The sequence below is a fragment of the Rhineura floridana genome, chromosome 7 (genome assembly GCF_030035675.1).
Source record: "Rhineura floridana isolate rRhiFlo1 chromosome 7, rRhiFlo1.hap2, whole genome shotgun sequence".
Taxonomy (NCBI): domain Eukaryota; kingdom Metazoa; phylum Chordata; class Lepidosauria; order Squamata; family Rhineuridae; genus Rhineura; species Rhineura floridana.
In genome coordinates, this window is record NC_084486.1 from 147,473,339 (window position 1) to 147,486,823 (window position 13,485).

Below are 13,485 nucleotides of genomic sequence, written 5' to 3' on the forward strand. Positions count from 1 at the left end.
CAAGACTGAGATGCTGTTGGTGGATGGTTTCTCTGATCGGATGGTGGATATATACCCTGTCCTGGATGGGGTTACACTCCCCCTAAAGGAACAGGTGCGTAGTCTGGGAGTCATCTTAGACTCTTCCCTCACACTTGAGGCTCATGTAGCCTCGGTGGCCCGGAATGCATTCTACCAACTTCGGTTGGTAGCCCAGCTACGTCCCTATCTGAGTAAGGAGGACCTCTCATCAGTGGTACATGCTATGGTAACCTCGCGTCTGGACTACTGCAATGCGCTTTACGTAGGGCTACCTTTGAAGACGATTCGGAAGCTACAACTAGTGCAAAATGCGGCGACCAGACTGCTAACAAGAACTAAGCGGTCTGAGCATATAACACCTGTGCTAGCCCGTTTGCACTGGCTTCCAATATGCTTCCGGGCCAGATTCAAAGTGTTGGTACTTACCTATAAAGCCTTATACGGCGCGGGACCACGATATCTGTCGGAACGCCTCTCCCGATATGAACCGGCCCGTACACTACGGTCTACTACGAAGGCCCTCCTCCGGGTTCCGACTCATAGGGAAGCCCGGAGAGTGGTGACAAGATCTAGGGCCTTCTCAGTGGTGGCCCCTGAACTATGGAATGGTCTTCCCGAGGAGGTGCGCCTGGCGCCGACACTATCATCTTTTCGGCGCCAGGTTAAAACCTTTCTCTTCTCTGAGGCATTTTAATTCCTGTTAATTGTAAATTATTATATTTTGATTTTAGACTGTACAGTTTTGTGTACAGTTTTGTGTTATTTTTATTGTATTTTTAATGTTCACCGCCCAGAGAGCTGTTGCTAGTCGGGCGGTATATAAGCTTAATTAAATAAAATAAATAAATTAAATAAATAAATGAATAAATTTGCAGTATTTTAACTTTTTTGCATCTTAGGGGAAAATGTTTGCTTGAGTGAGCGTCCCTTAGTTGGTGGCAGGGCAGGGTCTGGGAGATGGTTAAGTGAGAGAGATTATGCTGGCTGGCTGAGGGGAGGGGGGGTTGCACTTGGTTTGACGTGCAAAGATCTGAGTAGTGGCCTCAGCCTCCCTCCCCACCACCCTTACCAGTGGAGAGACCACCATTGCTATCCTATGAATAAAAATAATTATTCTACTACCTCTGTATGTGTTTCTTTATTTTTAATGTTGCTTTAGGTTACTTAGATGTGCAGCAGCCAAGGCCAGCACCTTGTAGGCGTTTTTTCTAAAGTAACCGAAATGTAATTGTAGTGATTACTTTGGAGAAAAAGTAAAGTAATCAGTTACTTTCAGAGCAATTGCAATTGTAACAGTAATTACTACTTTTTTTGGGCCATGCAACTGTAACTGTAATTTATTACTTTTTAAAAGTAATCTTCCAAGCTCTGGGTCTGCAGGATGAAGAAGAGGAATGGACAAATCTGCCCACTTCAGGATCTCCCCATCTCTCACTTTTCCAGTCTTAAGTTTGGTTTATTCTATTTCCACATACATTTGTAATTTTTTTTTAAAAAAATGAAAATTCATACACAATTTTTGTGTGCATTTTACCTAACATACACAATTTTGCCTAATATTTGCTTTTTTGTAATTTTCCCCAATAGAAGGCATTCTTGCATGGTTATTTACACTAATATGTGCATTTTTGCATGGAGTTTTCCCTAAATATATGCAGTTTTGTACACATCCTTTGACTGGAGAACTGAATTGCAAAATTTCGAGAACTGCCAATTTTGAAGAAGAGCCATGTTCAGGTTTTTGTATTGGTTCAGGAACTGTGAATTTGCTAGATCTGCATTAAAATGCAAACTGAACAGAATCCCCACCCCCATCTGTCAGAAACAATGAATGAGGGAAGGAACAAACAAAAAACATAGCATGGATACGTTCTGTCGAGGTTCACCTGCTGTTGTGGATGGCAAGCAGTGGAACAGCAATGAATATCCAGGACTCAAAAACACACCAAATAGCTCATATTCCGATTACACACAAACACACACATGTAAAAATCGGATCTGAATGACCCATTTCTGATATAGCAGCCACATCTGGAAAGAATCAGAGTGTAACGCAACAGTTTTGGAAACCCCAGAGTAGAAGGCATATAACAACAGCAACAAATAAAGAAAACAAAATCATTGTTTATTCTCTGAAAGCCAAGGCTGCTGGCAAGGGAAGTAGCGTCATACATTTATGTACAATTGTATACACAGAAGACAAACCAAGAAAGAAAAATGGATTGGTTTGTCCATTTGGGAGTGTCTGGAGCTGGCAAAGATATCCTTGTAACCTCCCAGGTGATGTCCAGAGAGGTCTTTCGAAGACACATGTTGCAGGCCCCCTGTGGGTGTGATTCATGCACGGGCATGTCTTTTGCGCAGTCATATTCGCAGCAGGAACAGGCAGGCCCAGAGCGCCAAGAGAGCAAGCAAAGGGTAGTGAGGTGAGCGAGCCAGGCAGCCTGACCCTTCATGGACGCCTTCACTCCGGGCATGCTGAGGGCACTCCGGGTGCACGTGATAGGGCTTGATGCAGCCAGCGTAGGCCATGACGTGGGCAATGTAGTTCTGCTCCTGGATGCCGTGGAAGAGATGGGCCATGGGGCCCTGGGCCATGATGGCAACATCCTCTCCGCCGTGGGTCTCGGAGCTCAGGGGCACAGCTGCCTGCTGCTGGTAGTTCTTGTCCTCTGGATGGGCAAGAAGGAGGAGGTTAGTCCAGACTAGGAGCCAGGAGAACAGCCTGGAGTCTGGGAGCATCCGGGCAAAAACATCAAAAGGCTGTCCACTGAACTTCATAAAGGGGGCAGTGCCATGGGGCAGACAAGATTGCCATATTTCGTATGCAGAAACTCCCAGGCTATAGGCCCCCACTCTGTTTACTGGCTTGCTGTCTGTGCCTTTAAACACAGGCTAACCAAGACTATCACTATTTTTGGATTCAATCACAAATTGGCAAATTCAGGTTGCACAGTTATAGTGGATTGAAAGGTCCTGCACAACAGATCCATTTCCTCAAAAGATCAGACTTTTTGTGATAAGGGGGAATGCACAGGGACATGCAGGATAACACTTGCTATGAGGCAACGTCATCATCTAATCTCCCTGCAGAAAAAAATCACAATGAATGCTCATTAAATAGCCAACATTGTCTAGGGCTATGAGTGGTGGAGAGGTGGAGATGCACTGGAACCAGCAGAACAGTGAGTGTGTCTCTACCCTAAATCAGTCCATTTGTCTACATGCTGATGAGCAGTGGCCCTCCAGCAGCTCAGACAGGGAATATTCCCAGCCAGAGATTGAACCTGGGACCTTCTGCAGGACCACAGAGCTATGATGCCTTCAGACCACCACCATCACATTTTAGGATATGTGTCTGCCTGTCTTCCACACCCAGTACAGTTTTTAAGAGAGATATGACAGCATCCCTTTCCAGGGTGAACACACATTTGCTTTGTCAATCGGTTGCACCTATTTTTGAACAAGACAAAAAACTACCGATCCAGAAGCAAAAATTGTATGAGCAAGAGTTCTTCATTTAAAACAGCAGAAATGTACCTGTATTGCCAAAACACCTTCAATGCTCGGGCGGGTTTAGTGTGTGGAGGGAGAAATGAACGGCCTTCTCTCTGCAACCAGAGAGGCTAAAGGGAGGGGCTCTGATGAGTTCTGCATGCAAAGGAGAAAGCTCTTACCAAAGGCCTCAGACCTAACGTCTGGGCGGCTCCCGTTCTTGAGGGTGTAGCCTGGTCCGTTCCCATAGAGGATGCTGGTGTATGAGCGTTTGTCTGTTGCTCGTTTTGGTGCCAGGCCTGTAAAACACACACACACACACACACACACACACACACACACACGCACACACACACAGAGGTCAGTACTGGCTCCAATCCGATTAAAGTTAAAAGTCTTAAAAACTAAGTGGAATCAATGGCGCATGTACATTTATTTCAGCCTCTCTCCTTTGACACACACACGCACTTGGTGCCCTACAGATATTTTGGACTACAACTCCCATCAGCCCCAGCTAGTGCAGGTGTGTGAAGTTGGGGCTGATGGCAGTTGTAGTCCAAAACATTTGGAGAGCACCAGGTTGGGGAAGGGTTATTTATTTATTTCAAAAATGAAAACATCAGTGTATGTCCTGAGTCTGGATAATCTTAGACTACCCTCCTTCCTCAGAGGGACACACTTCTAGAGAGGAAGATATCAGAGATCTCTTCACACTATACGTTTATTCCACTTTAAACCATCATGGCTTCCCCCAAAGAATCCTGGGAAGTGTAGTTTGTGAAGGGTGCTGAGAGTTTTTAAGAGACTGATATTCCTCTCACAGAGCTACAATTCCCAGAGTTCCCCGGGAAGAGGGATTTATTGTTAAACAACTCTGGGAATTGTAGCTCTGTGAGGAGAATAGGGGGTCTCCTAAAATCTCTCAGCACCCTTCACAGATTATAGTTCCCAGGAATCCTTGGAGGAAGCCATGACGGTTTAAAGTGGAATAATATTGGAATAAATGTGTAGTGTGAATGTGGCCAAGGTGTCTTATAGTGACTGCTTGGAAAAACAGCTACAAGACTTCTCTGGGAAATGAGGGCAGGAGGTGTGTTGGTGACATCACAGACACCAGCCAGTTGGCACCCTTCACAGTCAGATTTCCCCCCAAATGACAGTGGAAACATGAAAAACTTGCAGAATTTGTTTTGCAGAACAGCAGAGACAGATCTAAAGTGTCTCCACCACCAACAGCTATAAAAACATTAACAACTTCATCTCCCCCTCAGAAAAACTGGCCTAATCCAGATGCATGCAAAGATACCAACTATCCTGATCACATCCGCACCATATAATTAAGGCACTCTTATACCACTTCAACAGTTACAGCTTCCCCCAAGGAGTCCTGGAAAATCTAATTTGTTAAGGGTGCTAGGAATTGTGACTCTGTGAGGGGGAATAGGGGTCTCTTAACAACTCTCCACATCCTTAACAAACTACTGTTCCCAGGACTCTTTGGGGGAAGCCATGGGTGTTGTGATTTTTTTGTGGTGTGATTTTAGGTTGTTTTTAAGTGTTTTTAGTGATGTATCACTGAACACTAAAGTCAGGATCATTCAGACCATGGCATTCCCGATCTCTATGTATGGAGGTGAAAGTGGGACTGTGAAAAAAGCGGATAAGAGAAAAATCAACTCATTTGAAATGTGGTGTTGGAGGAGAGCTTTGCGCATACCATGGACCGCAAAAAAGACAAATAATTGGGTGGTAGAACAAATTAAACCAGCACTATCACTAGAAGCTCAAATGATGAAACTGAGGTTATCATATTTTGGACACATAATGAGAAGACATGATTCATTAGAAAAGACCATAATGCTGGGAAAAATAGAAGGAAGTAGAAAAAGATGAAGGCCAAACAAGAGATGGATTGATTCCATAAAGGATGCTCTTGGAGGTAGCTGATTCATAGGGTCGCCATAAGTCGTAAACGACTTGGAGGTGTAAAACAAGAACAACAAAATGATGTATTTTAACACTGTTGTGACCCGCCCTGAGACCCTTGTATGAAGGGTGGGCTGGAAAAAGATCCCTGAAACTGTATATCCAGCTTCTGACCACAGCTGTACCATACATTTAAAGCATAATAATAAAATAATGATGATGATTGTGATGATGCATCTGTGGCCAGACGCTGGATATACTGTTTCAGGGATCTTTTTCCTGGGAAACCATATGGGCTAGAAATTTCCTTTAAAATTAAAAAAGGCAAGCTGCAGTTCCCAGAGATCCTGTTATACCCAGCACAGTTCACAGCCAGGCGGAATTCGAAACCTGGTGAACATTGTTGGGTCGGAGAAGATTGGGAAGCATCCAGAAAAACTGGGGTGGAAATCATCTCCACGTTCCTGCGGGAGTTTCACCTTTGAGCATTCCTCCTTGCCTGTGAAACACGGAGCGAAGGGCCACTCTTTACAGGGCCTAGCAACTACCCAAGAGTAGCCCCCAGTTTCTCACCAAAGATGTTGTTGCCTCGCGGCGTGCTGCCCCCAAAGGTGAAGACGTGTGAGTGATCGGCTGTGACCACTGTGAGAGTCTCTGAGGCGTTGGTCAGCTGGAGGGCCCTCTCCACCGCCAGGTCCATCATCACAGCCTCAGTCAGAGCTTGCTTGGCTTTGCCATCGTGGTGTCCGTGGTCGATCTTACCTCGTGAAGGAGAGAGAGGCAGCCAGTTAGAACTGTTTTCACCACCTGCATAGCACAGCATAGTTCTCACTGAGGTGGTGGTGCTATGCCTGGACTAGACCACTTCAGGCTGTAGGCAGGAGGAGGCTGGCAAGACTTAATGTTCCCCCAAATATGAAAAGCAGCATGTCAGGGAGAAAGGTTCTAGCATAACCTCCTGGAAGAGCTCGTTTTCTACATGAAGGGAACCGTTCTGTTTGTTTAGAGGACCATTCAGGCACTTGAGCCCCCCAGCCACCCCCTGAAGTGGTACAGTCCAGACACAGGTTCGTTGCCTCAGTGAGAACAGGGCCCACCAGTTCCTCTCCCTTTCAGATGGGAGCTGGTCTTTGTTTCCTCCCTGAGCAGCAGACGCCATATTACGCACAGGGCTCTCTGTGGCCCCACCTCGCGCCTTCCTCGCTGGCCCCTTCCCCTCAACTGCAGACAAGGATACTCATCTTCCACAAAGAGGAAGAAGCCATTGGGGTTCCTGCGCAGGATCTGGACGGCCTTCTCTGTCATCTCCACAATGGAGGGATCCGTGCTGTTGTCACGCTCCAGCTCATACTTCATGTCCTGCGGCTCAAAGAGGCCTAACAGATTTGAGCAGGGAAAGGGAGAGGTTCCTTGCGGCAGAAGCCTTACAGAGACGGAGGCACATAGTTATCATTGTCATTTATAACTCAAATAGTGTCATTGATGTTTATGGCATTTTGCAGTAAGGATGCAACCAACAGCAACTTTTAGATCTGGCCCTGTGATTGCACCTCCTCAGCCTTGCTTGTCCTGGCCAACCCCATTGGATTCAGACTCTGACTCACTGGTGTGTTTTCCCTAGTTTCGTTAAATGTGAAATCTCAGCTTAGAGGGTGTGATAGATCAGTTTACAGATTATACAGAACTCTGCATCTCTTCACAGCATAACTAGGCATGACTACTCAAGCTAAGATGTGGTCGCAGCAATTAGATGCTTCCTCTGAGACCCCTTAAGTAGGCTTGGGGATGGGCTTTCTGTTTGCATGGGGGAGGTTTCTCTGAATGGGACTGCGTGAGCAAGCAATCACTCCAATGAACAGACTGAACAGCTGGGCTATCTGTGAGCACCTGTGCACCTGCCGACGTGTCCTTGGAGCAAGGGCACTTCATCCAGATCCTCCCCTGACACCACTTCTGGTCGAGCCTCCGATTCCTCCTCCTTGGGAGGACGTGTGAGTGGCAGCTTGGGCAACAAGACAGGGCTGAGAGGCTGGATAAGGGCTGGCACATGGTCAGGCAGTGCTTCTTCCGTTGTAACTGGAACTAAGGGGGCGGAGCTGTCACTGCCTAAACTGCTGAAGCCTTCTCCTGTTTCAGCTCCCTCCCACTGCAGTCCACTGGGCCCCTGTCCAGGATCCCATTCCTCCTCCTCCTCCTGATCACTCTGCCAGGAGTCCTCCATGGGGCCCATGACACAGCCTGTACATCAATTAGGCTAGGAAAAATCCTGGGAATTATGGTTTGTTAAGGGTGCTCGGAATTGTACAGTGAGGGGTATATTACGCACAGGGAGTATATCACCCATGTGCTTTATTGACTCCACCGGCTCCCAATTTGCTTCCGGGCCCAATTCAAAGTGCTGGTTCTGACCTTTAAAGCCCTAAACAGCCTTGGACCAATGTACCTGAGGGACCGCTTACGCCCATATGTACCTGCCCGGGATTTAAGATAATCTGCCTCTAGTCTCCTCTGGGTGCTTGGAGTGAAAGACTGACAGGCACACGGGAGAGAGATTTTTCAGCGGTGGCTCCCAAGCTTTGGAATACCATACTCCAAGAAGTCTGCTCTGCTCCCTCCCTGATGGTTTTCTGAAGAAAATGACCTTGTTCCGGAGAACCTTTGGGAGGGACTGAAGGTAGAGCCTGACACTGATTTTATGCCTTCTACGTTAAATTTTACCCTTGTAGTCCCCTTTAGTACCACTCCTTATATATATATATGTATATATGTGTGTGTATATATATATATTGTATTTTATGTATTTTAATTGTATTTAATGTATTTTAATTTATTTTAATGTTGTTGTGATTTTATTGTTTACAATTTTATTATGTATGTGTTTGATTTTATTTTTGTAAGCTGCCCTGAGTGCCCCATTATAGGGTAGAAGGGCGGGATAGAAATATTTTAAATAAATAAATAAATAAATATTACATTTTCATGGCAATTGGTATTCAGAGGTGGTTTATCATTGCCTCCCTCTGAGGCTGAGAGGCAGTGACTGGCCCAGGGTCACCCAGTGAGCTTCGTGGCTGTGTGGACATTCGAACCCTGGTCTCCCAGGTCGTAGTCCAGCACCATAACCACTACACCACACTGGCTCTCAGGTAACCAAAAAGACCACCATGAAATTCACTGCCTGGGAAGCTAAATTGAGCCTCCATGTACAGGGGCAGTATAGCTCCGATTACCAGATGTTTATTGGTTTGATTTATTTGTACAGGGAGTTCCACCCCACCCTTCTAATCTGTGTATGCATCCCGCAAGGTGGCTTACAACAATTAAAATCACAACAATCACAATCATGAAACTGAAATGCACAACAGATACTGGAGGCCAGCATATGAGGACAGCCTCCTCCTCCAGCTTGCTCTGCTCATGCGCCTCCCCAGGGAGCATCTTCCAGTGGGCACAGAGACAGAGTTCTAGATGAGCTCAACTTTGGCCTGATTTCTGAAGCAAATCCCTTGCTGTGTTCTCAACTGCCTCTGAAGGGGACCTAGCAGGGCTTCTCTTGCAACATGTCAGGGACTGGGACAGAATTTCTGTGACCAAAAGGAGAGAAACAGGCAACCTGCATACTTCCCTTACCCATAAGATAGTTGGTAGAGTTTTCATTGACGGCAGCCAAGCCTGATTTATTCCAGACATATTGAGCTCCCTGGAAACAAGTAAAGGTCTATCAATGCCAGGAATCACCAGCATATATGTTACACCAGCCTTCCTCAACCTGGTGCCCTCTGGATGCTTTGGATCACCACTCCCATCAGCCCCAGCCAACCTCAGACTGCACCTTGGAAGTTTGGACTAAAATGTGCTGGCCATGCTTGTGGTCCAAAACATCCAGAGGGCACCAAGTTGGGAAAGGCTGCTTTGCGCAGAGAAAATAGGTGGTCTTGTTGTTCTTAAAAGCATTTTTACCCCATTCTTCAGCTCCCCCAAAAAGGCTCCCAGAGGGGCATACAAAGATCAATCATAAGGCAGATTCTGCCCTCAGACTTAAAATCTAAAAGGAATGACACAAAAGGAAGAAGAGATTGGGAGGGAGGAGGAAGAAAGCAAGCTCAGGCAGCGATTCTTCCTTACAGAGTTTTTCTAGCAACTAGATGGAATGGAAAGAGTTCAAGGTCCCCTCTCGCCTCCTAGCCCTTCCCCAATTCCCCTTGCCTCCTTGCCACTCAGCCACTTTTCGATGAGGTTCAGCCCATCCTTCCTGGTCCCGTTCCAATCAGTTGGGTATTCTGGGTCCGGGGTCTGCTGAGGCATCATGTAAATCCGGCCCCCTCCAAGAATCACCTGCCAAGAGGAACATGGCACCGTGACTAGCTAGCATTGCTACCTCTCCAGAATGATTTATTCATTCTCTTTCTCCCCTGCCCTTCACCATGAGGTGCCAGGCAGTTTACAACACTGCAAAATACAATATTAAAATTGGTCAAAACCATGTAAAATTGAATAGGGTAGTAAGTCATATACCTTTATCTATATCAAGGGTCAAAGGCCAGGGTAAAGAGGTGCGACTTCAGCATATGATGAAAGCTATACAATGGCGGTACCAGACCTGTCACTCTGGGGAGGGAATTCCACAACTTTGGAACTGCCCCCTCTGCTGCTCTGAACACCCGAACAGTTCTGCAGGGAAGGAGGTGGTCTTTGTGATAGGCTGTTCACATGTTTGTCTGTACAACAAGCAAAAAGCATCTTATAGGGCCCCATGTGTGCTATACATTGAAAGCACTACAATACCACTTTAAACAGTCATGGCTTCCCCAAAGAATCCTGGAAACTGTACTTAGTTAAGGGCAGCGATTGGAAAAGTTACTTTTTTGAACTACAACTCCCATCAGCCCCAGCCAGCACATGCTGGCTGGGGCTGATGGGAGTTGTAGTTCAAAAAAAGTAACTTTTCCAAGCTCTGGAGGGTGCTGAGAGTTGTTCAGAAAACCCTATTCCCGTCATAGAGTTACTCTTCTTAGAGTTTCCTGAGAAGAGGGATTTATTGTTAAACTACTCTGCGAATTGCAGCTGTGCGAGGGGAATAGGGGTCTCCTAACAACTCTCAGCACCCTTACTAAACAACAGTTCCCAGGATATTGGGGGTAAGCCATGTCTGCTTAAAGTGCTAAAATACTGCCTTAAATGAAAGATGAAGATGTGGTTTAGGAATTTTTCCTTGTGTCACTTTTTCTGAGTTGATGGTGCTTCTAACAGAATTTTATTATGGTGATTAGCCTTGATAGGAAAGCGTAGTCTCCATCTATAGACAGCTCTCAGATGCTGTGGGCAGCCAAAAGGGATAAGATCCAGACATTTCATATGAAAGCTGTGTTCATCATGTCCACACATGAGGGCTGCGTACACACCATACATTTAAAGCATATGACTTCTTCAAAACAATCCTGGGAGCTGTAGTTTATCCCTCACAGAGCTACAATTCCCAGCACCCTTAATAAACTACAGTCCCCAGGGTTCTTTGGGGGAAGTCATGTGCTTTAAAAGTATGGTGTGTATGCAACTTTATTCTTTCAATATTTTCCTTTATATTGATACCGTGCAATCTACATCAGCTTCACATCACATTTCTTTAAATGCAGTAAAATGTTGCCAGGTTCGGACATTTTCTTTGGCACAAATAAATTAGAGCATATATTTGTGGAAAGGGAAAATACAAGAGAAATTTTTTGGTGAGGAAAAACCCAAATCAACTCTCTACTTTTACAGTTAAAACTAATAAAACAAGGAAGCCAGATATCCATGACTGTGCAGAAGTCTCAGTGAGACCCTTGTGGCCTGCCCCTTTGCGCTCAGACAGCTGGGTTTATAATTTGTCACATTAATAGTTGGCAACTGTATGTTTGGTCAAGATAGGCCTTAATGGGCAGGCCATTGAGGTAGCCTGAGATGGGGAAAGGAGTAACAATGGTTCCTCCCCCCGCCAAAGAATCCAAATTATCTTGCGTACAACTGAGGAACTGCCCCCTCTGCTGCTCTTAACACCTGAACAGTTCTGTAGGGAAGGAGGTGGTCTTTGTGATAGGCAGTGGTTAGCCGAGGAACATGATTGGTCTCCTAAAACAGAGGTGCTCAAAGCACAAAGGCCAAGGAGATCTAATGTCAAGCCAGGATCCGCTTCAGAATTGCCCTCCCAACCCAGGCAAGAGATCACCAGTGAGTGCTTGCAGAGGGAATGGGTCATTCAGGGAAGATCTGGCCAGTAAGCACCCAACTGGCCCGCATATTAAGCCTTCCAGGAAGACATTTAGGGGGACATCTCAGCAATTTGTACATATGACAATTCTGTCAATTGTTGGGTCTTCTCCGATGGGGTCATCAGATAATATTGCAGCCCCATCTTAGCTTATAATAAGATATTGTTCTAGAGGTCTGTGTATGAACATGGCACTGTCTGCTGTTATGTATGTATATATTTAATTAACATGCCGGCCTTTCTCCTGAAGGAACGGACGGTTAAAGAGAACCAGCTGCCTTGTTAAGACTTAAAAGGGCAGCAGAGCCTGACTTGGTCGAAACTTCACCAAACTCCTCAGGGCCAAACCGTATATAGGAAAGTGAGAAGCCGCCTTATATGGAATCAAACTGTTGTATTGTCTGTTCTGACTGGCAGCAGCTTTCCAGGGGTCACTCCCCGCTCTGTCTGGAGATACACTACATGTCAGTGACAAAGTGCCAGCTTTGCATGCAGCTCCTGAGAATCCTGCTTGAAACTTTGGGGAACATCAGAAGATAGGAAGTTGCCTTCCACTGAGTCAGACCATTGGCCCATCCAATTCAGTACAGTCAACACTGACTGGCAGGAGCTCTGGCAGGTTTCAGTCAGGAGGCAATCCCAGCTTTACCGGGAGGTGTTGCCAGGGGTTGAACCTAAGTTCTTTTGCATGCAGTTGCTGTACCACTGAACTATGGCCCTGGCATTTGAAGCAGCAAAATGTGGCAAATGCTGTTTTAGGCTGCATTAGCAGAAGCATAGTTTCCAAATTGCGTGATGTATTCGTTCCCCTCTATTCAGCACTGGTTAGGCCTCATCTTGAATACTGCATCCAGTTCTGGTCTCCGCACTTCAAGAAGGATGCAGACAAACTGGAACGGGTTCAGAGGAGGGCAACAAAGATGATCAGGGGACTGGAAACCAAGCCATATGAGGAGAGACTGAAAGAACTGGGCAGGTTTAGCCTGGAGAAGAGAAGACTGAGGGGAGATATGATAGCACTCTTCAAGTACATGAAAGGTTGCCACACAGAGGAGGGCTGGGATCTCTTCTCGATCATTCCAGAGTGGAGGACATGGAATAATGGGCTCAAGTTGCAGGAAGCCAGTTTTCGACTGGACATCATGCAAAACCTCCTAACTGTTAGAGCCATAGGACAATAGAACCAATGACCTAGCGAGGTAGTGGGCTCTCCAGCACTGGAGGCATTCAAGAGACAGCTGGACAGCCATCTGTTGGGAATGCTTTGATTTGGATTCCTGCACTGAGCAGGGGGTTGGACTTGATGGCCTTATAGGCCCCTTCCAACTCTACTATTCTATGATTCTATAGTGAGCTAAGGAGCTAAAACGAGACCCTCTGCCCACCCCTGTGCTTGAATGGCTGCCCCTCTTGGTTCCGCCTTCAGGGCTCTGCTTGTCAGCCTCAAGGTGCCATAACCTCTCTGCCTTGCTGTCTTCTGAACGGGGACATCGGGAAAAATATTTTTGTAAAGGAAATGAGCAGGGAAATGCCCAGGGAATGCAAACTCCCTCCTCAGTTCAGCTTCAGGCTGGATAATATTTGGGATGTACCATGCATGTAGGGGTGGAAGGGTCTGTTCATTCTGGTTCTCTCAGTTTCTCATTTGTTCAGTGGTTAGAGTGTTGGACTACGACCTGGGAGACCAGGGTTCAAATCCCCACATAGCCATGAAGCTCACTGGGTGACCTTGGGCCAGTCACTGCCTCTCAGCCTCATGAAAACCCTATTCATAGGGTCGCCATAAGTCGGAATCA

General features: G+C 46.2%; 1 protein-coding gene across 2 annotated transcripts in view; it reads right to left on the reverse strand.

The window, feature by feature from the left end:
• Window positions 1-2,125: 2,125 nt before the first annotated feature.
• Window positions 2,126-13,485, reverse strand: part of LOC133389588 (intestinal-type alkaline phosphatase 1-like) — a 39,478-nt gene continuing 28,118 nt past the window's right edge. For both annotated transcript variants that reach the window (XM_061637535.1, XM_061637536.1), the window contains exons 6-11: window positions 9,649-9,777; window positions 9,073-9,142; window positions 6,684-6,818; window positions 6,016-6,207; window positions 3,699-3,815; window positions 2,126-2,693 (exon numbers count right to left, since the gene is read on the reverse strand). In XM_061637535.1, the coding sequence (XP_061493519.1) occupies window positions 2,386-2,693; window positions 3,699-3,815; window positions 6,016-6,207; window positions 6,684-6,818; window positions 9,073-9,142; window positions 9,649-9,777 (951 nt within the window). In that variant the 3' untranslated portion in view covers window positions 2,126-2,385. The remainder of the gene's footprint in view (window positions 2,694-3,698; window positions 3,816-6,015; window positions 6,208-6,683; window positions 6,819-9,072; window positions 9,143-9,648; window positions 9,778-13,485) is intronic.